At 42.2% G+C, this 25,029-nt stretch overlaps 1 protein-coding gene across 1 annotated transcript; it reads right to left on the bottom strand.

Moving 5' to 3' along the window:
• Window positions 1–952: 952 nt before the first annotated feature.
• On the bottom strand, window positions 953–24,874 carry kiaa1143 (KIAA1143 ortholog). The gene is made up of 3 exons (XM_034611255.1): window positions 24,570–24,874; window positions 10,244–10,397; window positions 953–1,252 (listed from the first exon to the last, which is right to left on the bottom strand). Exons 1-3 carry the CDS (start codon window positions 24,681–24,683, stop codon window positions 1,047–1,049), a joined length of 474 nt encoding a protein of 157 aa, XP_034467146.1. The 5' UTR covers window positions 24,684–24,874; the 3' UTR covers window positions 953–1,046.
• Window positions 24,875–25,029: the final 155 nt, after the last annotated feature.

Below are 25,029 nucleotides of genomic sequence, written 5' to 3'. Positions count from 1 at the left end.
AGTGTCTCCTGGATCTGTACAGCAGGTGATTATATGGCTCTGTCAGATCCACATGACAAGACGTCCTGTCACTTTACTCTTTCTCAAAGTGAAATGCACAAAAATGGATTCTACCAGAAAGTTGTTCAATATTATGCTAACATAAAATAGTGGATTTTTTTCTTCATTTCATTAAATATATTTAATTACCAGTTATCAACCAGGTTATCTACCTATATTACCTGGTTCCCTTTTATCAAATTATGTTGCATCATTTGAAAACAACTGGAGATGCATCATCAATCTTAATATACGGTCTATGGAGAGACCCTACCAGATGATTAGAGCAGCTTCACTCTGCTGCTTTCCCAGCTGTTTTTGTTTAAAAGGCAAGCAATTTGTGGATGTCCAATGGTCCCTGATTGCACCAAGTTCAGTTGGAAAAATCTTGCACAAAACTATACTCTCACACATCAATAATATGACTGATTCAAAAGGTTCAAAGGGCATGAAATTCTTCCTTGTGTGAAATTGTTTACATTAAGTCATTTGTGTCTCTGAAAGTTGCTTTTAAAAATGATCAGAAAATGTTACATCAAACAGACAGACCAGACCAGTTGTTTTCACAGTGCTGAGAAAAAGATGCATACTTTGGATGAACTCCAGCCATCTGTCAACTCTGCTCTCAATTTTCACTTAAGTAGAGCCCAACCAGTTATCAGTTGACCAATAAAAATTGTGATGAGCCTTTCACATACTTATCATGATCAGTGTTTGTTTGCTGATTAATGTGGGAAAATTGTGCATTTATGATCACATTTTATAAGTAAAAAATTGTTTATTGTCTTAATTACAGTTTAGCATATTTGATGGTAGTTTAGTTTTTCTATTATCAAATTTATGGTAAAAATGTATAATACGAAATCCATTTCTTTGTCATAAGAGTTGAAAAATGACATCTTAGGAATGACAGACAGACATCTGTTGATATACTGACATTGACCCCAAAAATCCTCATTGGTCAGCCTCTATACTTCCTTGACTAATCTGTTGCAATGACAAGTCTTTCAGTCCTCGTCTTTCTCCTCATCCCCTCCAAATGACAGAAGACTATTATTCTTTACTTTCTTTCCAGATTTCATCTCCTTCTTCTCCCCTTCATCACTCTTCTTCTTCTTGCTGGAGCTGGAAGTGAGCCCCTGGAATTTGTCTGAGGACGAGCGCTTGGCTGGTTTCTTGAAAAAGATTTTACCGCCAGGAGGAGGTCCATCGTCTGCAGAAAAGAAGGATGAGAGATTCATTAGGTTTGTGCAAAAACAAAGACACCCAGCCTCAGCACCACCTAGCCTGGGGCAGACACCCAGGCAGTCATGCACAGCTCCACTAAGTCCACTTACAGTGTTCATTTTGGGTCTCTTCAAACATGTTCTGGACTGTACAAAAGTTGTTTTAAACAATTTTGATCACCTCTGTCATAAGTCATTTACTTCTCCTATCTGTGTCTTTATCGTTCCTGCTGCGCACTGCCAAATGGAGTGCCCCACCATCACATACATTGTCCAAGTTTTCATATTTGTTGCGATGACAATGAATCAGTTTACAAATGATGAATGTGAGTGACATTGTAATGGAAAATTATATCAATATACTATACTATATATTATCTCTGTTCATGTAAACCATTTCTGCTTGTGTCTCTTTATTTTAGAAGCCTCACCAGGTCAAATTTCCACCACACGTTCACTACAGCGAGAGTGAATGTCACGTTCATTGTTTAAATCATCGTATTACGCCATCATGTGAAATACCAGGAGCAGGCGAAAATGTGCTCACAGATAGCGTGCCCGCACCCACGCACGCACACCTCCTACACTCTGACCTGGTCTCACATTAACTAATAAACACTCATCAGTTATTAGGACCTGATCAGTACATGAAGTAACTTATTGTTCGCCAGAGTTTTTGAGGCTGCATTTAAACATCATTAAAAATGACTCGTCAACATTTTGTGCTCAGTACAACACAAGACGTGATGCACACAGTCAGGACTCAGTGTTAAAGTGAGCGGAGCGACACGCAGACATGATCCGACACCATCGATAAATAAAAACCATCCCAATAAAAAAATGGAACAAATCAACGTGAACTAGTTCATATTTTCATTTTCGCAGTAGACTGAAAAAGAGAGGAGCCCGGCGCTGAACCGCAGCCAGTATGGCCTGGGCGTGACAAAGAGAGCTGCCTGGAGATATGTCTGTAACTTACAGCCGAAAAGCTGCACTAGGCTGAATTCATGTCTGTATTTACACAAAACTTCAACATGCAACATCTTTCAGCAGGTTGTTTTTGTAACTAACTGTTGTTAATTACGGATTGGGTTTTTGTTTCACGACTTTGTATTCACTCCCTAACTGTTCCGTTTCTCCTTTTTGTTGTTTGGACAAAGGCCCAGTTAGGATAACCACATGTTTTAAGTGCTTTTTTGATATGCTAAACAATATAATTTGTAGACCCGGATGATGCAGGAGCAGAGGATGACGTACAAATGACCTGTCACTCCCAGTGGCCAGTGCCAGCCACACAGTCCAATTCCCAGCCTTCTTCCTGGGTTCTGGAGGTTGTACAAAAATCTGCTGGCTCTCCTAGATGCAGTTAAGGAAATTGCGAAAGCAACAGAATACATGTACCTCTTCGCTGATTAAGATGAGAAGTGTCTTTTGCTGTTGAGCTCTGCTGAGTTTCTATTGCTGGGCCATTACCACCTGGTGCCTGATTTGACTCCTTAGCAGGGGATGTGGTCAGCACAGCTGTAGCCAACCATAATTGACTCTGGTGTTTAAAAAACAGAATTTGTGTGAAACGTCAGCTTCAGCGTCAGTGAAGACTCGGAGGATAAAGACAAAGGAGTTTCTGGGGAGGCTAAGTATAACGCTGCTCTCCTTACTTTTATTTGAATATGTGTATAATTTCCATCCCTGTTCGCATATCTTCTCGTAGATACTATAGGCCTCGCACTCGTTCACACCATTACCGTAACCTTTCCTCACTTATCTATCCCACCCGTTCCACACATACCCAACACCTTGGAACAGGTGGCCTCTGGAACTGCCAGTCAGCTACCTGCAAGACAGACTTCGTCTCTGGCTTTGCTACCAAGCAATCACTTGACTTCTTAGCTCTCACTGAAACCACATTTTACCCCATTGTCATTTGAATTTCATGCTGTGACAGTTAATCATCCAGTACAATTAACAATTGTTGTCCTCTACTGTCCACCACGTCCTTTGGGAGATTTCTTGGAGGAATTAGATGTCCTCCTATCGAACATCCCAGAAAATGTCCCTCCACTTGTCCTTCTGGGTGACTTCAACGTCCAGACAGAGAAGTCATCTGACCTACTACTTTTACTTTCTTCCTTTGCTCTCTCAATCAGTCCTGCCCCTCCTACTCACAAAGCTGGTAACCACCTTGACTATGTTTTCACCAGAAAATGCTCTACATCTAACCTCACTGTAACCCCACTTCACATCTCTGACCACTTCTTTATCTCTTACTCTCTCCAACTCTCACAATCTGACAACCCTACCACATCAACAGACTCAGTACCTGTCCGCCGTAACATTCGATCCCTCTCTCTGGCCTCCTGTTTTTTCAGCCCTCCCTTCATCTGACTCTTTCTCACTCATGCATCCTAACTCTGCCACAGACACTCTCCTTTCTACTCTGTCCGCTTACTTCAGGATAGGTGCGCAAGTCTCCCCAGGTCTGTGGTTGTCTGACTCGGTGCGCGATGACAGAGCCACTATGCAAGCATCAGAAAGGAAATGGTGAAAATCTAAACACCCTGACAACCTGCTCAATTTTCCATCTCTTCTCTCCTCTTTCGCTGTCTCTATTTCTGCAGCCAAAAGCTATTTTTACCAAACTAAAATTCAATCCTCATTTTCGAACCCCAAAAAACTGTTCTCCATCTTTTCCAACCTCCTTGACCCTAAACTGTAAGGACGGCATATGTATCTGCCAGAACCTGCCTACGTCATGCACTACGCAGCCTGTCCATTTGTTTAGACGCGACCTAGCATGCATGGCTAACATGGCTAAGATGACGATAAACGGTCAGAAGTGTGGCTTGATTCTAAAAAAGAGAACGACGACAAGGCAAAGTGCAATGCATGTGGGAAGCTCATCAAACATTTAAGGCAGCACGGCGTCGATCTGAAAGAGTGTGTCATCTTCAGCTAGCGCTAGTAGCACCTCACTAGCACTTCCAGTAGAGCTAGGGAGAGCAAGCTGACTAACATGACTTGTACGAATTATTTCGGTAGGTTTCCTATAAATAAGACATACAACAAGCAGCTGAGAACGTAATTATCCAAAAATGGTTCAACTGCTACTGATTTCGGCTGTGTTGTTATGAAATATACGAGAGATTAATATTCATCACAGATCTTAAAGATGACAAATATTTATGTAACATTAGTTTACAGGGACAATTAGAACATTTTCTTCTACTAATTATCCACAAATATGACTGTGTTGAGTGGTTAATTTAAACACCAGTATTTTCAAAGCAAAAAGATTCAACATTGCCTCTATCTCAGTTACTACTAATTTACACTGTTGGGTTAAAGACATTGAGCATGTCTGATAAGGCTCTGAGATGAGTTGTGTGGGTTTTCTTTTGTAATGTTGCATGTCTACCATAAGTCGTTACTCCTGCTGCCCCGGTGTAACATGAAGCACAGTAGCTGTGCTTCATGTTACATTTTTGAATCGAAATGGGGAATCGATAAGAAGCCGAATTGAAAAACATTAAAACGGCTTAAAACATTCACGTGACAATTTATACTCGATGGTCGCTATATAGTCATTTTATACATCGCACGTGGAACAAGCCGTGATACATCAAGTATATTCAATATATCACCCACCCCTAGTCCGAGGTACTTCTGTTTGGGCGGTAGGCGTACTGCAAGGGGTCAAGCGTCTCAGGTATTTATCTCCGAGTTCGGGGCAGAAACACTCTCTCAAAACACTTAGTGATGATTGGAGTTAGTGCAACTGCCCTGTTGTCATTCAGACAAGTCACTGGTCTCCTTTTGGGAACTGGGATGATGGTGGTGGTTTTGAAACAGGTGGAGAACATCAGCCAGGTTGTGTGGTCTGGGTGTGTGAGTCTGTATTGATGATGGCGCCTCGAACGGCCGCCTCGGTGTGTTGGTGCGCACTTTTTTGTTTGTTTTTAGTCTTTAACTCAGTTAATTGCGACTCAACTCGGATTATTTTCACGATGGACGAGCTACTTAACATCAGGGACACAACACCATCTGATTTATTTCCCAACTTTCTCGCCTCTTCCGTGGATTTAGTGGATTTACTTATCAAAGGTGCCGTGGTCCTCGGTCACGCAGCGAGACTGCGGCGGGGAGACGGAGAGGAAAGCGCGCTGGGGCCCTGGTGCGCTTCAGGGAGAGAGGATTACGCTCGCCTCTCCCGAGTATACTCCTCTCCTATGTCCGCTCACTGTGCAATAAGATGGATGAACTGCGCCTTCTCATCAGGACAAATAGAGACTTTTCCCTTTCTTCTGTTTTGTGTTTTACGGAATCGTGGCTGACGGAATCTACACCGGACTCTGCCGCACAGCTGACCGGCTTTCAGCTGTTACGCGCGGACCGCGACCCGATCCTCTCACGCAAAGCAAAAGGCGGAGGGATTTGTTTCTATATAAACCATGGCTGGTGCAGCGACGTGAAAGTGATTTTACAATCCTGTTCTCCTGACCTGGAATCTTTTTTCATCACCTGCAGACCGTTTTACTCTCCCCGTGAATTCACTTCTTTTATCCTGGCCGGAGTTTACATCCCACCGCAAGCTGACGTGCGCGAGGCTCAGCGTCAACTCGCTGATCAGATACTAGGAGTGGAGAGAAGGAGAGAGAACACGTACTCCCCTGTTATTGTCATTGGGGACTTTAATAAGGGCAACTTAACTCAGGAACTCCCCAAATACAAACAGTTTGTTAAATGCCCGACCAGAGGGGAGAATACTCTGGACCACTGCTACAGTACCATCAGCAGGGCTTATCATGCAGTTTCCCGCGCTGCTCTGGGTCTATCCGACCACGCGCTTATTCATCTGATCCCGGCCTACAGACAGAAACTCAAACTTTCTGCTGTGCTGCGATCTAAGAACTGGAGCAGCAGTGAAGCTGTGGAGGAGCTGCGTGATTGCCTGGACAACACAGACTGGGACATTTTTAGAACTTCTTCCAACAGCCTGGACGAATTTACAGATGCTGTGACGTCATACATCAGCTTCTGTGAGGACAGATGTATTCCAACACGCACCAGGGTGAGTTACAACAACGACAAGCCCTGGTTCACAGCAAAACTCAAACAGCTTCGTTTGGAGAAAGAGGTGGCCTTCAAGACTGGGGACAAGGATAGGTTCAGACTGGCTAAATACTCGTTTGGCAAGGAGATTAAGGAGGCCAAACGACAGTATTCAAAGAAGCTGGAACATCAATTTGCAGCCAACGACTCCTCGTCAGTCTGGAAAGGCCTTCGGGTGATCACCGGCTGCAAAACCAAATCCCCCCACTCTGTGGAAGACCTTCAACTTGCAAACGACCTGAATGAGTTCTACTGCAGATTCGACAGACAATGGACCAGTTCTAACCCTACCCCACATTCTGAACCCCCCCCCCACAGCTATCACACCTCTTCTTCCCAGCCTAGACAAAGACACTTCCCCCACCCACAAAATGGTCCCAGACTGCCCCCTCCCCCCATCACACCTCTCTCCATTCAGGAGAGAGATGTCAACAAACTACTGAAGAGACTGAACCCCCGCAAGGCAGCTGGACCAGACGCTGTCTCCCCCTCCACACTCAGGTACTGTGCGGACCAGCTGTCTCCAGTGTTCACGGACATCTTCAACACCTCACTGGCTGAATGCGTGGTACCTGCCTGCCTCAAAACATCCACCATCATCCCCGTTCCCAAAAAGCAGAGGATCACAGACCTTAATGACTACAGACCAGTCGCCCTGACCTCTGTAGTAATGAAGACCTTTGAGCGCCTCGTGCTGACCCACCTCAAGGCCATAACCAACCACCTCCTCGACCCACTGTAGTTTGCCTACAGAGCCAACAGGTCTGTAGACGACGCAGTCAACATGGGACTCCACTTCATCCTCCAGCACCTTGACTCCCCCAGCACCTACGCCAGGATCCTGTTTGTGGACTTCAGCTCCGCATTAAACACTATCGCCCCAGCTCTTCTCCGAGACAAGTTGACACAGCTGAGCGTGCCTGAGCCCACCTGCAGGTGGATCACTGACTTCCTGACAGACAGGAAGCAGCGCGTGAGGCTGGGCAAGCTTGTCTCTGAGCCCCGGACCATCAGCACTGGAGCCCCACAAGGTTGTGTGCTCTCCCCTCTACTCTTCTCCCTCTACACCAACAACTGCATCTCCAACCACCCCTCTGTCAAACTCCTGAAGTTTGCAGACGACACAACCCTAATTGGATTAATCTCCAATGGGGACGAGGCCGCCTACAGAGAGGAAGTTGACAGCCTGGCTTCCTGGTGCAGCCAGAACTTCCTGGAGCTGAACGCTTCGAAAACTGTAGAGATGATAGCAGACTTCAGGAGGAGCCCAGCCCAAACCGCCCCCCTCACCATGTGCGACTCCCCAGTTAAAACAGTGGAGTCTTTCAGATTCCTGGGGACTATAATTGCACAGGACCTGAGGTGGGCTGAGAACATCACCACCATCACCAAGAAGGCCCAGCAGAGGATGTTCTTCCTGCGGCAACTGAAGAAATTCAACATGCCGCAGAAAGTGATGGTCGAGTTCTACACGGCCATCATTGAGTCCATCCTCACTGCATCAATCACCGTCTGGTTCGCTGCCTCCACTGCCAAGGACAAGGGCAGACTGCAGCGGATCATTCGGTCAGCTGAGAAGGTCATCGGCTGTGACCTGCCGGCTCTCCTACACCTGTTCCACTCCAGGACCAGGAAGAGAGCAGGCAAGATCATTGCTGATCCTTCCCATCCCGGCCACCACCTATTCCAGAGACTCCCATCTGGAAAAAGGTTCCGGGCCATCAAGACCAAAACCTCGCGCCACCTGAACAGTTTTTTCCCCATGGCAGTGGGGCTCACAAACAAGCCCCCTGCATCACACTGACTCTGCCCCCCCCGCACATAACTTATATATTGTTGGCACTATCCGGAACCAATCACTGCACCTTAGCACCGCACGTGCCTATTGTTTTTTTCTGTATATATTGTTGTTTTATGTCCGATTTGTTGTTATGTCCAAAGGCACCAACCACACCAAGGCAATTTCCTGTATATATAAATATACTTGGCAATAAAAAGAATTCTGATTCTGAGTGCCTCCCTTGTGAGTTGCTGCTGGAGGTATCGAAACAGGCGTAGAATTCGGGGAGCTGTTTAGGCACTCGATAGTGGAGTTGGTGATCTCTGTCGTGGTGCCCTTATAATCTTTGATGTGTTGCAGGCCCAGACACATCCGCCCGGCCTCAGCAGTAGTAGAAGTAGTACAAGCTGTCCAGTTTCTCATTGTACTCCTTTTTAGCCTCAGATGTTTTTTCTGAGTTTGTACTTTGCCGCTTTGTACTCCATCTCGTTCCCTGATCGAAATGCAAGAGACCGAGCATGCAGCATGTGAAGAACCTGACTGTTCATCTAGGGCTTCTGGTTTGGAAACTTCCTGACTTGTATGGTGGGCACAATGTTATCAACACAGGTGCTAATGTACCAAGTCACAAATGGGTACAAAAAAAAGGTACAATTAGTTGTTGGAAGTATCCTCCAATGTGGCTGCAGCTTTAAACACATCCCAGTCTGTCTGTGAGAAACAGTCCTGCATGATGCTCCCCAGTTTCTGAAGACCAGAGTTTTACTTGGGTTTGTTTGTTTGAGTCTTTGTCTGTAGGCCGTGTACAGGAACAGGGAGATGTGGTCTGAGAGTCCAAAGTGGGTGTGGGGGGCAGCTTTGTATGCACCACGGATGTTGCTGTAAACATGATTCAGCATATTCCGATCTCGTGTGGGAACGTTTACATGCTGGAAGTATTTCGGGAGCACCGTCCGTAGGTTGCAGTGGTTGAAGTCTCCCGTGACAATGAACGCAGCATCAAGGTGAGTCGTTTCCATTGCGCTGATGACATCTTGGACTTTGCAGAGTGCTGCTGATGGTTTTGCTCGCAGAGGAATGTAAACAACGGCTAAAAACACAGCATCAAATTCCCATGGTAGATAATAGGGTCGGCATTTCAACAACAGCAGCTCAAAGGCTGGCTAACAATGTTTGTGGACAGGCTGTACTTCTCCACACCATGAGGTGTTGATAAACACACACATGCCACCCCCTTTAGCCTTACCGGAGGTAGCGGTGCGGTCTCCACAGTGAACGGAGCGAGTCTGTAGCTGTATGATGGATTCCGGCAATTTGGCTGAAATCCAGGTTTCTGTGAAAATTATAGCATAGCAGTCCCTAACTTCCCGTTGTGTTGTAATCCTGGCTCTCAGCTCAATATCTAACAGAGCCGGCTTGTTGTAAATTAGCAGTGAGCGGCATTCGTATTCCTTTTAAAGCTCAACATGGGCTGGCCCCCACATACATTTCACAGCTCTTAACTCCCTATAATCCCGGTCGTAACCTGAGATCGGCCAGCCTGTCCCTGTTGGCTGTCCCTAGGTCAAGGCTGGCTACTCTAGGTGACAGGGCTTTCTCTGCCAGGGCTCTGGAACTCCCTGCCTGATGAGATTAGGCTCGCCAACTCATTACAGATCTTTAAAATCACTGCTCAAAATGTATTTCTATAGGACACCATTTCTAACATGCGACTTGTAATCATTTTCATTATAACAAATCAGTCTTACAGAGTTCAAGTGCGATGTTCCTGAGCTCTAATTTCCAGATCGGCCAACAAATAGGCTGTTAAAACTTTGAATATCTTTAAATTCTACAGGATATATGATTCATATGTTTATTGTACAACACCCCTAACTTGTTTGTATGTTTGTTTATGTAACCAACCCCATGTTGTTTCTTGTTCTGTTCCTCTTTTAAAATAAAATTATAAAAAAACAAAACAAAAAAGGGTTAGGGTTAGGGATTTTAGTAAAAACGTATCCCCTTAAATTTGGTCAGCAGTGATATAATAAAAAAAGAAAAATAGGATTACACGATTCTTCATGTGCTCTTGCTCCTTCATTCTTACCCTTCTCTGCACTACCACCACCAGTATGCATTTCAGCGTTGATCTTCTTCACCTCTTCTGCCGTCAGGTCTCCACCCTTAAGGACCACAACTTGAGGTAGCTCATCCTCTCGATCGCTCCCACTGTCATCATCCAGTGCTGGCATCACGTCACGCTGAGAAGGGGAAATGGGAACAGGGACAAATAGGTTTTTCTTAAACCATTTCTACCAGAAATCTCAGAAGGTTCCAGTTCATAGGAAGAACTACAACCTATTATTACAAAGTTGCTGTTGCATAATAACTGTGGTCCTGATGTGGTATTAAGTAGAAAACAATAATAAGAATCAGTGTAAATCCGTGTATCATTCGTTCTTTTCATATTCAATTATAAATTGAGTCATTATTTCGATATTCATTTTTGAATCTGATACCAAAAAACGAATAACGGTTTGTTTTTCATAGTTTAGATTTTTTCGCTCAGATCAAAAATAGGAAAATGAAAAAACGGGTCACGGGCCGAACTTGATTTTGATATTTAATTTGTATGATTTGTGTGACCCGGAAGTCAGAGATTTCCACCACGCTGCAGCAGATGGGTATCCAGCGATGCTCGGAAATGAGTGTTAGATTCTGTGTTAAGCATGACTTTAAGCGAAAAAGACATGTACACAGAACTGGAGCTGTGATCGGATCCATTTATGAGGCAAGTTTTAATTCACGTTTTCAAATTTTATGTCCTGCCTATCTTGGCTATATTTGGCTGGACCACAAGAGGAATTTTTTTCAAGCAAGAAACTAACTATTTAGATTCACAAAATAACGTAAATTATCTGTGCGCCTTCACCAGACTAGTGTAAACTGTCAATTTACGCACATTCATGCGTAGTGTCTTTTCAAAATAAAGCACGTCTGTGTTCATGGTAAATGAAGCAAAAGCAATAGCCTATAACAAATACATTTATGCAAAAAAACTGTACACACATGAAACACTGTTGTGGGGTCATTTACACTTAGCATTAATTATTAACTTAATAATTAATGTATTAAAAGTGAAATATGTAAAACATATAGAAAAAAACCTAAATGTTAACTCTCTCTTAACTGTTTTGTACAGTTGTTGTGTACAGTACCTTTAGTTACAACTACTATATGACAAGTGCTGTACAAATTCATACACTGTCCAGCCACATACTAGGTTTTGACCTAGTCTTGTTTTCTTAACAGACGGGCCCATCTTATGGCCGCAAGTTAATGACTGGCTATCTGTCTTCAATGGGAGTGCATACAGGAGAATGAATACAACGAATGAATTCAATACAATGAATTCCAACGTCAGGTTAGTATTATGGTAAAAAAAAGTATATTGTAAGCTAATAATAATATAAAAACAATAATAGACATGCTGATGTACATCACCTATAGAAACATCTATTTAGGAGTTGAACTTAAAACAACTAGATTATTATAAGCAGCCCCTGCATTTAAGAATTTCCTTTTGGTAAAAACATGTTGTGAATACTGTGGGCTATTGTGACAAATATGTATTGCATGCATTAATGTATTGCATGCATTAATAATATAATTTTTTTTTTCTTCAGGGTGCTCGTAATCTAAATCCAGTCCCTTATGCAGAATACGTGGGCCATAAACTTCACCCTGATCAAAATGAGAAGCTTATGATGTTTGGAGTGACACACGTCTTGGCAGTGGATGGCTACAGCAGCAAACTTATTACCAATGCCACCATGCCAGTGAAAAACAATCTTGTAATTTATGAGGAAGTTTATAGGTGAATACATTCAGAACCAATGTTATCATCATAATCCTTTCTGTGCTATGTATATTGTCTTTTTATTGAATATAGTGTCTTTTTCTTATTGGATCAGGTAAGTTCAGTGCAGCACATGTGCACATTATTTTACCCCAGATCTGCAGTGGTCAACCATGGGATGTGGGACCAACTCAGGGTCGACCATGGCAGGGAGTTTTACATGTGCCTGTACATGCAAGAGAAGCTGTCAAGACACAGACACAACCACCATACCTTCAAACAACATCAACAAGGGTGAGGTTTTTGCAATACTGGCAAACAGTACAACTAATATATTCAAACATAAGAAAGATACACTGTAAACCCGAATGCTCAAATTACTTAATTGGATTAAGTAGTGGAAACTCAATTGTTTGAAAGTTCTACTTATACATATTGAGTGCCAGAACGATATTCTCAATTTAGATAATGTCAATTTTATTTATATAAACACATTTAAAACAACTTGGTTGACCAAAGTGCTTTACAGGAGTACAACAAAAGGACAGTAAAACGTAATACATAATAGTGCAAGTAATAGAAATAAAATACAATTATTAATGTAGTTCTGATTGTCCAAATATGATAACCTCAGTCTTAGTTGTTTTATTTGAGGAAGTTTGAATCCATCCATGATTTTATGTCATTTAAGCAGTCAAGCAGGGGCTGCAGTGATGTCTCAGTTTTATGGTTCAGGGGCAAGTATATTTGAATGTCGTCTGCAAAGCAGTGAAAGGAGACATATTTTTCAGAAATGTATGCTAGGGGCAGCACATATATATACGGAGAAAAGGACAGGCCTTAGAACGAATCCTTGAGGTACCCCACATGTAAGTGGGGCCTTCCCAGAGGAGTAGTCACCCAGGTGGACAGAGAAACTCCTATCTGTTAAGTACGACTCAAACCACCCAAGTGCTGTACCTTAAATCCCTACAATGTTTTCCAGGCCTGATATTAGGATTGTGTGATCGACCGTGTCGAAAGCGGACATCAAGTCTAGGAGCACTAGGACAGCAGAATCTCCTGAATCAACAGTTAAAATCAAATTGTTAAAAACTCTTAAAAGAGCTGTTTCGGTACTGTGATGCGGTTTAAAACCTGACTGGAACTTTTCATATACATTATTGTTGATAAGAAATGTCTGCAACTGGGTGAGAACTACCTTCTCTAGGATTCTGGACAGGAAAGGCAGCTTAGAAATGGGCCTGAAATTAGAGAGAATAGAGGGATCAAGGTTTTTTTTTTCTTTAACAAGGGCTGTACAACAGCATGTTTAAAGGCAGCTGGGACACTACCAGAGAGAAGACAGGTGTTAATCAATGACAGAATACATGGGACAACAGTGTCGAAGACTTCTTTAAGAAGACTGGCGGGTATGCTATCGGAAGGGCAATTTGTGGGTCGCAGATGGTGAACCACCTCGGATAGGAAGGATATTGATATGGGCTTGAATTGACCAAAGACAGCTGGGCGCATGGGAGGGATAGGGGGTTGATGGTCATTGGACATAGTTAAGGATGATCTAAGAAACGGAATTTTTTCAACAAAAAATTCAAGAAAGGAATCACAGAGGACAGGTGTAGGCAGAATAGGAGTACGACTACCGGGGTTTCTGATATTATTAAAAATATTAAAAAGAACCTGAGGCATGTGATAGTTATTGGAGACCAGGTTAGATATAAACTTAGTTTTTGCAGATTTTACCGCTTTCTGGTAATCAGATAGACAGCTCTGTAAGATTTCATATGATACTCTGAGTTTGTCCTTTTTCCACCTTCTCTCTGCTTGCCGACATAAACGTCTGAGACCGCGGGTAGAGTCGTTTAGCCATGGCTCTGAAAGTGCTTTAGTGCAATTCATCCTCAAAAGGAGCAACAGAGTCCAGAGTGCATGTGCAGGTTGAATTAAAAAGAGAGATAAGCTCATCAGCACTGAGAACATCACTACCATCCAAGTTATAGAGCACATAGTCTTTAAAAATAGCAGAGAAATGCAACGGAGTTTGACTATTAATTATACGGTGGCAGCGTGCAGGAGGAGCTGGCTTGACTAATGAGCCAGGGACAGTAATCGTAAATAAAACCGGCAGATGATCTGATATACAAGTATCACAGATTTCATTGACATGAACGTGTAGGCCATAAGACAACACAAGGTCTAATGTGTGCCCCTTTTCATGTGTGGGTCCAGACACTGACTGGTTGAGATTAAAGGAATTTATAAGATTTAAGAAGTCTTTAGCCATAGGTTTAGTTTCACAGCATATATGTACATTAAAATCCCCACAAATTAAAAAGTGGTCATAATCCATTGAAATACCCGCTATGAATTCAGCAAACTCTTGCATAAAGTCCTTGTTGAATTTCGGGGGACGGTACACTACAGCACGGGGGAGGAGGCATTTAACTCAAGTTAAATGCCTCCTCACCCGTGCTGTATGAACAGCTGAAGCTCGAAACTAGAATAGGTGACAGTTACCGACTGTCTACACTGAAAGATGGATTTAGATACAGTGGCTACCCCTCCACCTTTACCAGTGGTCCGGGGAGAGCTGAAAAAAGTACAGTCTGACTACAATCCACTGCTCCTGTTTGCAGGGAGTAGTCGGGGCCTTCACGGTACGACCGCCCTGGGGTGATCGCGACTTTACTGGAGCATGGTACGGAGTGGAGCTGGCTATTATTTTTGGCTTTGCTCCCATTGTCACCCACGGATCATCAGGCTGTGCTGGAGTAGACTTGGGATCTTGAACTCGATCTTGATGGTGGAGCCAAGCCACGGCAGTGTAGGATCGTTTTCCAACCCTGGAGCAGAGTGGCCATGGAGACTTGGCTTGGTTGCATTCAGGTTATAGCTGCAACCAGAGTTTTTCAAGGCCGCGATGTGTGATGCCTGAGTCGTGGCGATAGTGGTGAAGCCCATGATGAGCTTGTCTTTCTCCTTGAGTTCAGCTTTCAGAGAAATGATGCTTTCCCTCAGCTTTGACACGGTAAAATTGCAAGACTCACACTCAAATTCAGCCATCGTAATGTTAGTTTGTCCATAAAAGGTGCACTGACAGTGACGGACGCGGGACAGTCTAGTGGCGTCGCTGTGAGATAAATAAATACATAGGGAGGCAGGATGACTGGACACAGGTGAAACGCATTAGGAACAGGTGAAGAAAATCACAAGAGCGGGAACAGGACAAAGACAAAAGAGACACACAAGGAGCATCATTTGAAAATAAAGCAGGATAACAAGAACTCAGGGAAAAAGAAAAATGTCCAGAATCAAAAAGTGTCCAACAAAATCCAAAAGCTGTTTAATAAAATAGAGCTCAGAGTCATGACAGTTACAGTGTTAACTAACTTATTAAATGTTAATAAAATACAAAATCGCTTCTACAGGAAGTACCTACACGATTTTATGTTGAAGTTTAAGCGTTCACTTCCTGTTCTAACGGTCGACTTTCGTTTGAGCAGCAAATTGACCACGCACCGGACATGTTTCGGCAGGTAGCACGCACCAGACTTGTCCCTACAGAGAACAACCGAGAAGACCTGCAGACTGTTTCTACTACTCAGTTATCAGCGCCATTGCAATAATTGTAAGTATTCAGTGTGAAATTAAGAATGTGAGCCACTTTAGCTACACAGCTAAGCTAGCAATTAGCCTTGTCGGGAACTTAGCTAACTGAAATGATGTGTTGTAAAGTGTTGATGCCAAACGCCATGATACATAGCAGTCAGTTATTTTTTGAATGTGTTCATAATGGAAACTCTGATTTTAACATCCAGGTGAACCAGTCTGTGTTGGAGTATGCTCATCTTCTTGTGAAAGCCAAAAGCTAATGTTAGCCTCTGCCACCTGTTGCTCATCGTCTTGTTTTGCAAGGTAAGTTTAAAGGTTAAATGTATGTAACTCACTTTATAATTTTTGTGACTGCAACGACCAACTGATTTACAGTGCCTTGCATAAGTATTCACCCCCCTTGGACTTTTTCCCATTATGTACTGTTACTAACTGGAATTCAAATAGACTTAAATAAACTTTTTCCCGTTTGATCAACAAAACATGCATAGTACTTTGGAGGTGCAAAATAAATTTTATTGTGACACAAACAATAATGAGAACAAAAAAGTTGACATCTGTTGGGTGCATAAGTATTCACCCCCCTGTGTCAATACTTGGTAGAACCCCCTTTCGCTGCAATTACAGCTGCAAGTCTTTTGGGGTATGTCTCTACCAGCTTTGCACATCTAGAGATGGAAAGGTTTGTCCATTCTTCTTGGCAAAAAAGATGAAGCTCAGTCAGATTGGATAGAGACCGTCTGTGAACCGCAATCTTCAAGTCTTGCCATAGATTCTCTATTGGATTGAGGTCTGGGCTTTGACTGGGCCATTTTAAGACATTAACATTCTTTAATCCAAACCATTCCTTTGTAGCTCTGGCTGTATGTTTAGGGTCATTGTCCTGCTGGAAGATGAACCTCCGCCCCAGTCTCAAGTCTTTTGCAGACTGCATCAGATTTTCTTCAAGGATTTCCCTGTATTTGGCTCCATCCATCTTTCCCTCTATTCTGACCAGTTTCCCTGTACCTGCTGAAGAGAAGCATCCCCACAGCATGATGCTACCACCACCATATTTCACTGTTGGGATGTTGTGCTCAGGGTGATGGGCAGTGTTGGGTTTTCGCCACACATAGCGTTTTGCATTGAGGCCAAAAAGTTCAATTTTGGTCTCATCTGACCAGAGCACCTTCTTCCACATGTTTGCTGTGTCTCCCACATGGCTTCTGGCAAACTCCAAACGGGATTTTTTATGGATCCCTTTCAACAATGGCTTTCTTCTTGCCACTCTTCCATAAAGGCCAGATTTGTGGAGTAGACGACTAATAGTTGTCCTGTGGACAGATTCTCCCACCTCAGCTGTGGATCTCTGCAACTCCTCCAGAGTAACCATGGGCCTCCTGGTTGCTTCTCTGATTAATTTTCTCCTTGTCCGACTCTTCAGTTTGGGTGGACGGCCTCCTCTTGGTAGGTTTGCGGTTGTGCCATATTCTTTCCATTTTCTTATGATGGATTTTATGGTGCTCAGAGAGATGTTCAAAGCTCTGGATATTTTTTTATAACCTAACCCTGCTTCATATTTCTCCACAACTTTATCCCTGACCTGTTTGGTGAGCTCCTTGGTCTTCATGATGCTGTTTGTTCAGTAATGATCTCCAACAAACTCTGAGTCCGTCACAGAACAGGTGTATTTATACTGAGATTAAATTGCAGACAGGTGGACCCTATTTACTAATTATGTGACTTGCAAATGTGACTTGTGAATGCAATTGGTCGCACCAGATCTTTGTTAGGGGTTTCACAGTAAAGGGGGTGAATACATATGCACTCAACACTTTTCAGATTTTTATTTGTAAATAATTGTGAAATCCATGTAATATTTCCCCCCACTTCCAAATGATGCACTATTTTGTGTTGGTCCATTACATAAACTCACGATGAAATAAATTTTAATCTGTGGTTATACCATGACAAAATGTAGAAAAGTCCAAAGGGGGTGAATACTTATGCAAGGCACTGTATGTGTGAACATATGACACAGACTTTCCTCCTATCTGCTTGGCTTCAATGAGATCAAATTAGAGCTACAACTTTAGTTAGCTATTTCTTATTTGATACTCAGGACTATGGGGCAATTATTGTAGCAAAACTATTGACAAATCTGAGCCTCAGTCCGTCTGTGTGTAATCGGATATGTGAATGTGTACATGGATCTGCAAATCTGTCTATAGAATATGTGTGTGTAAACAGATTTGACAATGTCTTAAAAATATCCACACGGTGGCTGCCCCTGATATGACTTGACACTGTAAGTTATGTTCAGCTTATTTCACCACCAGGACACTTTTATTTAAACACAGCCACTTTTCAAGAGTTACCATGCCTCCATGATGACAGCTTGTGCACTTTTCACATGCTTAGTGCAATGGGAACACATTTTTATTTCATTTTATTTAGAGCTACACATTAATCAAAATTTCTATAAAAGTGCCAGTGTGTTTTTGCTTGATACCCATGGTGTGTCAGTGGATGTGATTAGTGTATGATCTCTCTTCCTCCCAGGATGATTTAGATGAGCCCGATATTGAGGATGCATCAGTGGCTCTCCTTACAACCATCAGCAACAATGCCATGAGTCCAGTTCACTACCACGTAGGGAAAATCTCCCAACCTCCCAAGACTTGCTGAATCCTTCGTGGTAATGTTAAGCCATGATCTATGAGCTACATATCAGCTATCCCAAAACACTGACATACACCATTGAATTCACTCACAAAATGTTACTTGGTCTCAATGAGTGGAAATTGTTGAAGGACTGAAGACTGTCAACAATTATTTGAGGATGTATATATGTGGAACTCAAGCTCTGAAAAAGAATAGAGGACTCTGGAGTCTCACCCACAACATGAATGTTTCATTGTCTGTTGACTACTGCTCCAATGTTGACGTTCAAATATCTGCTGTACGCAACAGGCTTTAAGCCACATTGCACAAACTACACACTACCTTTGTACTTGTAATTTTACATTTGTGAAAGTGAAACATTGCCTTTTTTTAATGTGGATGTTCAGTCAGTAAAAAAGTGAAGAGCAAAAAGAGCAATAAATTCCTCAGTGCTGCTATATTAATTAAGAAAGAAGGAAAAATGTGTTCTTCCGCTCATGGAGCCATGCAGGCAGTGCTTACATGTACCAAGATGCATTGCACTTTCTTGAACACCAACATCATCACTCTGACATCACTGATGCAGGAAGAACAGTTTTTCTAGCAGGAAATCACATCTTTTTCGGTCCGTATGGCACACACTGAGGAATTTATTGCATCAATTAATTACATTTACCATCAGCACTGATTGGACATCCAGTGGCAAAGTTTCCTTTTTATTTTCTTTGTGATAAATTAAAGGGATAGTTCCCCGAAAAAAGAAAATTCACTCATCATCTACTCACCACTATGCCGATGGAGGGGTGGATGAAAAGTGTTGGAGTCCACACATCACTTTTGAAGTTTCAGGGGTAGACAGCGTTGCAGCAAAATCTAATACAATTGAAGTAAATGGGCACCTTCTTCAAACGTAAAAAAAAACTAGTGTTTTGTGGACTCAAACACTTCACCCACCCCTCAATTGGCATAGTGGTGAGTAGATAATGAGTGAACTTTCCTTTTTCAGGGAACTATCCCTTTAAGAGTTATGTAGTTGTTGGTAGATTTAAACCAAAACTATACTGCACATTGCCTTTGTACATGTTTTGACTTTAAAAGTTTGAGTTATGAAGAGAGAGAGGTTTACAAAGATGGCTCAAATTGTGCCTTTGCAATTGTTTTATTTCTATTTGTAATGTATTTTTTGTCTTTTTAAATATTCCTTTTGTTTCAGTCTTTTGATTAGAAAAAATACATGTTTTTCAATTTAGTCGTAATCAATGCAATTAAGGCAATCAGTTGCCACAAATGTTTTAAGTTTCGAGAGATTGTTTTTGAGTTTCAAAGTCAATATTTTTGCTTTGTAAGTAATGAAATGATTAGAAAATGAACTAATAAACATTGAGTTTACTGAACACAAAATACCTGGTTTCTATACTTATGTATGTATTACGTTCTTTTAACTTATTGCAATGAGTAGTGCAAATAGATATTTTTGAGTTGTTTTTACTGAAAGTATTTGAGTTGGGTTAATCACTAATTTAATTTAACTGTAATCAAAAAGTACATGTAACTTAAACTCAAAATGTCTGAGTTCTCAAAAACTCCCACTTTTGAGTTTATGAACTAGAGTACTGCTTACTTATTCGGGTTTACAGTGTAGGAAAAAAAAAAAAATTCTTCTTAAAAATGTGGATAAAGCATTGTAAATGGGGATTAATTTTCCTTGCTTAAGGAACTCCTCTATAATCTACTATTACATTTTCTGCTGTTGTATTTCGTACTGAAATATATTCATCTGAAATACTGAAATATATTTCATCTAAAATATGTTTTGTGGTCAACAGAATCTTCGAGTAGAAAGGATTTTGCCCGAGGTGAACAATCGAGTGAACTACCCATTGAAAAAGGCCCTGGTACACCTGCTGGACCAAGAACCCCTCAACATGCGGGACAATGTGACTAAATTCTGCATCTCAAACCTGACATGTCAATTGAGCCCAATTGGACTAGACAGAGTGTTGCAATCATGGAATGCACACAGGATCCCAGGTATGCTAAACTGAAAATGTACAACCCTTTAGAAGCAATGGTTATTTGTTTACACTCCAGCCACATACAACCTTAAATGGCATTGCTTTGTTAGTTATTTGTTACCATGTTTCCTTGTTTTAGGCCATGGGATACCCAATGAACTCGCAGCTAAAATTATTGAGGAGCTGCTGCCCAGTGTCTCTGTTGCGGCGAATATTTATGAGCAAGAGTTGAGATCCTTGCTGACTTGGGTGTCAGTTTTTGGAACTGGCCCCTATTCATCTGAGGAGGATAGATGTGCTGCAGAACAGGCCTTTGCAGAGAACTATCCTGACATCTCTCTTCTTTTTAATCATGTGAAAACAATGACTATACTCCTTTCCAGGATGCCGTGTTGTACCTCATGAATGTAACTGAAAGATATGTCTAAAAAAGGGGACTGAAATGCTGTGGTGTTTTTTTCCTGATCCGTGGTGTTAAGTAGGTAGGTAAACAGACTGATATGTGCTCTATGTGTTGCTCTTAAAAAAGCAACACATAGCTGCCACTGTGCCACCAAATTGTCAGTTGAATAATTTGGCAAATAAACCTTTATTGCTTTAAAATCTTTTGTACTTGACTTGTTTTTAGGTTGAAATAAAATCTTATATACAAAGACATAAAAAAAAAACATTGCACCAGTATTGTCAAAAAGGTAGACTTTTATGTAAACTATATATACTAATAATTATACAACATAAAATAGTGCAAATCTGAGCTTGTCACTGTCACAGCATTGAAACCGAGTAAAACTAAATTAAATAGCTTTATGAAAGTATGCACATCAAAGAGTGTGCTTTAATTGCTGACTATAAATGTTATTCAAGGAAAAACAACAATTAAGAGCAGCAAAACTACGTAATTGCACATATTTACTGTACATTACTCTCAGAGTATGTTTCCTAGTGCAGCCAATGCATCAGAAAGTCCAGTGATTCTCTGTTGTCACAAAACGTTTGGGCAAGACTTTATCTGCCACTCTTCAATGCAGCTCCTGCAGCCAATAAGGCTATGGCAGCATGATGAAACCATGGGCTCACCTGCAAATTTGATTCAGAAAAGTTTGAAAAACTACAATATTTGATAACTGTTTTAATTGCATTTTTCATGATGTAAAGGTCTATTTCCTTCATTGAATAGGTAAATTAGATGCACTGATATATGTTTTATATTCAAACCAGGTTTCAAGGGGTTCAAGGGTGACATAATTTCAACTATACCTCTGGTTCCTTCAGAGTCCACGATTGTTTTCCCTGGCTGTCAGTGAGGATGAGTGAGTCCTCTTGTTCAAGGGCATCATTGGCATTACTCATGATGCCCATAACATAAGCCTCAAATTCAGAAAAACGCACTGTTAGCGTTTGGCTTGTCTCCAACTTGCCATCTACAAGTTCAGCGATGAAGATGGTCCTGAATATTGATGTGAAAATAAACATTTTTAAAACTAATTTGATTCCTGTAATACAGCCAGTGCATCAAGGTAAATTATGCAGATATACAGTATGTGTGTGACTGGGTGACATGATGTAGCCATTATAATGAAAGCACATTCGTCTGCAGATGTACTTTTTTTATCAGTGCTCATATGCTCAAGTCACATTTGTGAATACATGCAAGTCTTACTGTATGTAGTTATGGCTAGCATAATAAGATACTAATTCATATTGCCTTGAACAGAAGGGTAATCATATCATACTGCAACATTAGTGTGATGCTCCTATCCTGAGTGATACAAACAGCAAACTATTGGATATGAGGAATGAATGGTTTATTTCGTCACCTTTGGAATGTTCTTGTCACGGTGGCTCTTGGAGCTGCAGCAGCCATTGGAGCAGAACCCGCAGCAGCGCTGGCTGGGCGGTGGAAGGAAAAGCGGGTCGGGTGTGTTACTGGCACGCTAGATGAGTTATCCACGCTGATACTCTCGCCATGCACCTCGTAATGCCCCCTTACTATGAGGTCCAAAGGGCTAAAGTGGCCGTCACTCCCAGGAAATATGGCTACATTACTGTCATTGGTGATGTAGAGACTGGGACCATGTACCTTTTCGTAAAATAACGTAGGTTTGTGCAATTTTACACAATAAATATGACTACCAAACTACCAAAAACAAACTTATTTGTTTTTGGTATCAGATACATGAATGAATAACTACTTGTTTTTTAATTTTCCGATTTTGGTTTTCTAATTATATATGAAAAAGACGAATGATACACGGATTAATAAATTCACTGTTTCTATGAAACAAAGCATTATATCACTCACTCAAATGCGAACAAAAGTCTTAGCCTCATGCTCAATTCAAACTACAAATTTCTGGCAGCAATGTATGCTACAAGCATTAAAGGGGACATAGCATGCAAATTCCACTTTGTTAGTGCTTCTACAGGTTAATGTGGGTATCTGGCATGTCTACCAACCCAAAAACTCTGGGGAAAAAACACTCGCGCGTTTTGTTATAGTTCCTCTAAGTCAGAAACGTCATGCTTGAGTGACTCGAATGAGCTTCCTGGGTTTTGTGTCGTAACAAGGAACGACACAAGTCTCCCCCCCCCCGTTACTTCCGGGTTTACACCGGAGGCAGCGAGGCTGCGAGGCAGCTCAGCGCCGTTCCCAAGCACGCAGCCGCCTGGCTGTTCACACGGGGCGAGCATTTCTCCGCTGGTCAGCCCGCGATTCACTCACATGTGGCATTTGTCTGGATCGTTGGGACCGGGAGGCTGCAGCAGCTGCTCGGGAGCGACCGCTCGCTCTCCCGTGCGTGAGCTGGAATTTGTGTCAGCGCCACACAGCCAGCAGTGTGGAAGACGTCCGCAGTGTTCAGCGCTACTGTAACCCCCGAACCCCGACATTCAACGGGTACAACAACAAGCGGAGAAAGCAGAATCGCGGGCTGACCTTATATATACAGTCTATGGGGCTGACCAGCGCGGAGAAATGCACGTCCCGTGTGAACAGCCAGGCGGCTGCGCGCTTGAGAACGGCGCTGCGCTGCCTCGCAGCGGTCTTCCACACTGCCAGCTGTGTGGAAGACTTCCGCAGTGTTCAGCTCTACTGTACGCCGGGGTACAGTAGTTACGCCGGGGTACACCGGATGCGGAAGCGCCGCTGCGAGGCAGCGCAGCGCCGTTCCCAAGCAGGCAGCCGCCTGGCTGTTCACATGGGACACGCATTTCTCCGCTGGTCAGCCCCATAGACTGTATATATATATAAGGTCAGCCCGCGATTCTGCTTTCTCCGCTTGTTGTTGTACCCGTTGAATGTCGGGGTTCGGGGGTAAATGATGGTCTTCATAGCCCCCCCCCCCACCTCTCTTTCTCTCTCTGTCTGTCTGCTTGTGTGCTTGTAGTGGATGGGCAGAGGGGGACATTTAATTTTGTGATTGGGAAAATTAAAACTCCAGGACAACAGAAGGGGAATACAAAGTATGGGATGCATATTTGATAATTTATATCATATAAAATATGTAATTTATATCGTTTAAAATCATGGGGGGAGAGGGGAGCTGGCTCATTAGCATTTAAAGGAACAGGCACTCAAAACAGGTCACTCTGTGGAGGGCTGTTTTATACAGGGTAAAAAGGGTGCTGTTTTAAATGATCCTTGTGGTATTTTGACCAAAGTATGTTACAGACATTTCATTAAGACCCCAAGGAACCATATCAACTTGTGGTAAAATGGGCATACAATGTCCCCTTTAAATTATGTTTAGAATAAATTATTTATTCTTTTCAATCTGGCTTTATGGGAGGTCAGCACATTTCTAACCAGAATGGCCAAACAGTCCCCTCAATCAAGTAGCACCAGATTTCACACACTCATAGATACCAATACTCTAAATATGCAAGATTTTTTTTATCAAGATTTATCAATTATTGACAGGGAAATTACTAAAAATGAAATAATTCCCCACCTCACAATATTTAAGAAAATGATAAAAATGGATTTCATGTGCTCTACTAAGCCAACATTACCAGATAAATTGCAGTGCGTTATCTCTTTCACAAATGTTTCCCTTCTTATGGTGTGAATAAAGTGTATTTAAAGGTTTTACTATACACTCGTTAAAACCGGGGTCAGACACCTCAGCTTTACTGAATAAGAAACAGATGCTTAACATCTCGAATGCCAAATATGTCTTGTTTCAAACTATTTCATCAGCAGCTTACATTTAGATCTCATACACTACAATAGGCTAACGTTTTCGGCAGCTAACTGCTAGCTGACACAACAAACAGTTAGCTAAAGAAACCAAACCACCACATACCTTTGTATCAACGGTCGGTCCGTCTTTGTATCCAACATCATTTTTAAACTTCCTCAGAAAGGAGGGTTCCGCTGGTTTCACCCACGACACGCCACTGACCTTTTTATTGTTCATTGGAAAACCGTAAATTCCACGTCAACAAATGAGATAAAAGGTGCTGCGTTCAAAATCCCCGAGTGGTTCACTAACCACTACTTCACTAGTGAGCTCATCGGCAAAAGGAAAAAACGCTTTCAGACCTTTCACTACTTGATGCACTTTGTCCGCGCCGGTAATTACATTATTGTCGCAGAATTATGACGTACAACAACGCCGGTCTTCCAGTTTAACTGGTGATATGTTGACTTTATTCCAGATGTTGCTGGTCGGTTGCAGACTCGGTCGCAGATTCGTCATTTTCCACAAAGCGCCTGTGTGTGAAGTGCGGTGATCTAATGAGGGTGTTGTTGAAATAAACATC

Source organism: Hippoglossus hippoglossus, chromosome 16 (genome assembly GCF_009819705.1).
Source record: "Hippoglossus hippoglossus isolate fHipHip1 chromosome 16, fHipHip1.pri, whole genome shotgun sequence".
Classification (NCBI taxonomy): domain Eukaryota; kingdom Metazoa; phylum Chordata; class Actinopteri; order Pleuronectiformes; family Pleuronectidae; genus Hippoglossus; species Hippoglossus hippoglossus.
Note: the sequence above shows the minus strand (reverse complement) of the source record. Positions and strands in the feature narration are given on the sequence as shown.

What these genes read in the sequence shown, in the direction of transcription:
- kiaa1143 (XM_034611255.1), bottom strand. Translation starts at nt 24,683, where the DNA reads ATGAACAATAAAAAGGTCAGTGGCGTGTCGTGGGTGAAACCAGCGGAA. An exon ending in GACCGACCGTTGATACAAAG is followed by an intron (nt 10,398 to 24,569) that starts GTATGTGGTGGT and finishes TCCCCTTCTCAG; the next exon opens with CGTGACGTGATGCCAGCACT. An exon ending in TGGTGGTAGTGCAGAGAAGG is followed by an intron (nt 1,253 to 10,243) that starts GTAAGAATGAAG and finishes TCTTTTCTGCAG; the next exon opens with ACGATGGACCTCCTCCTGGC.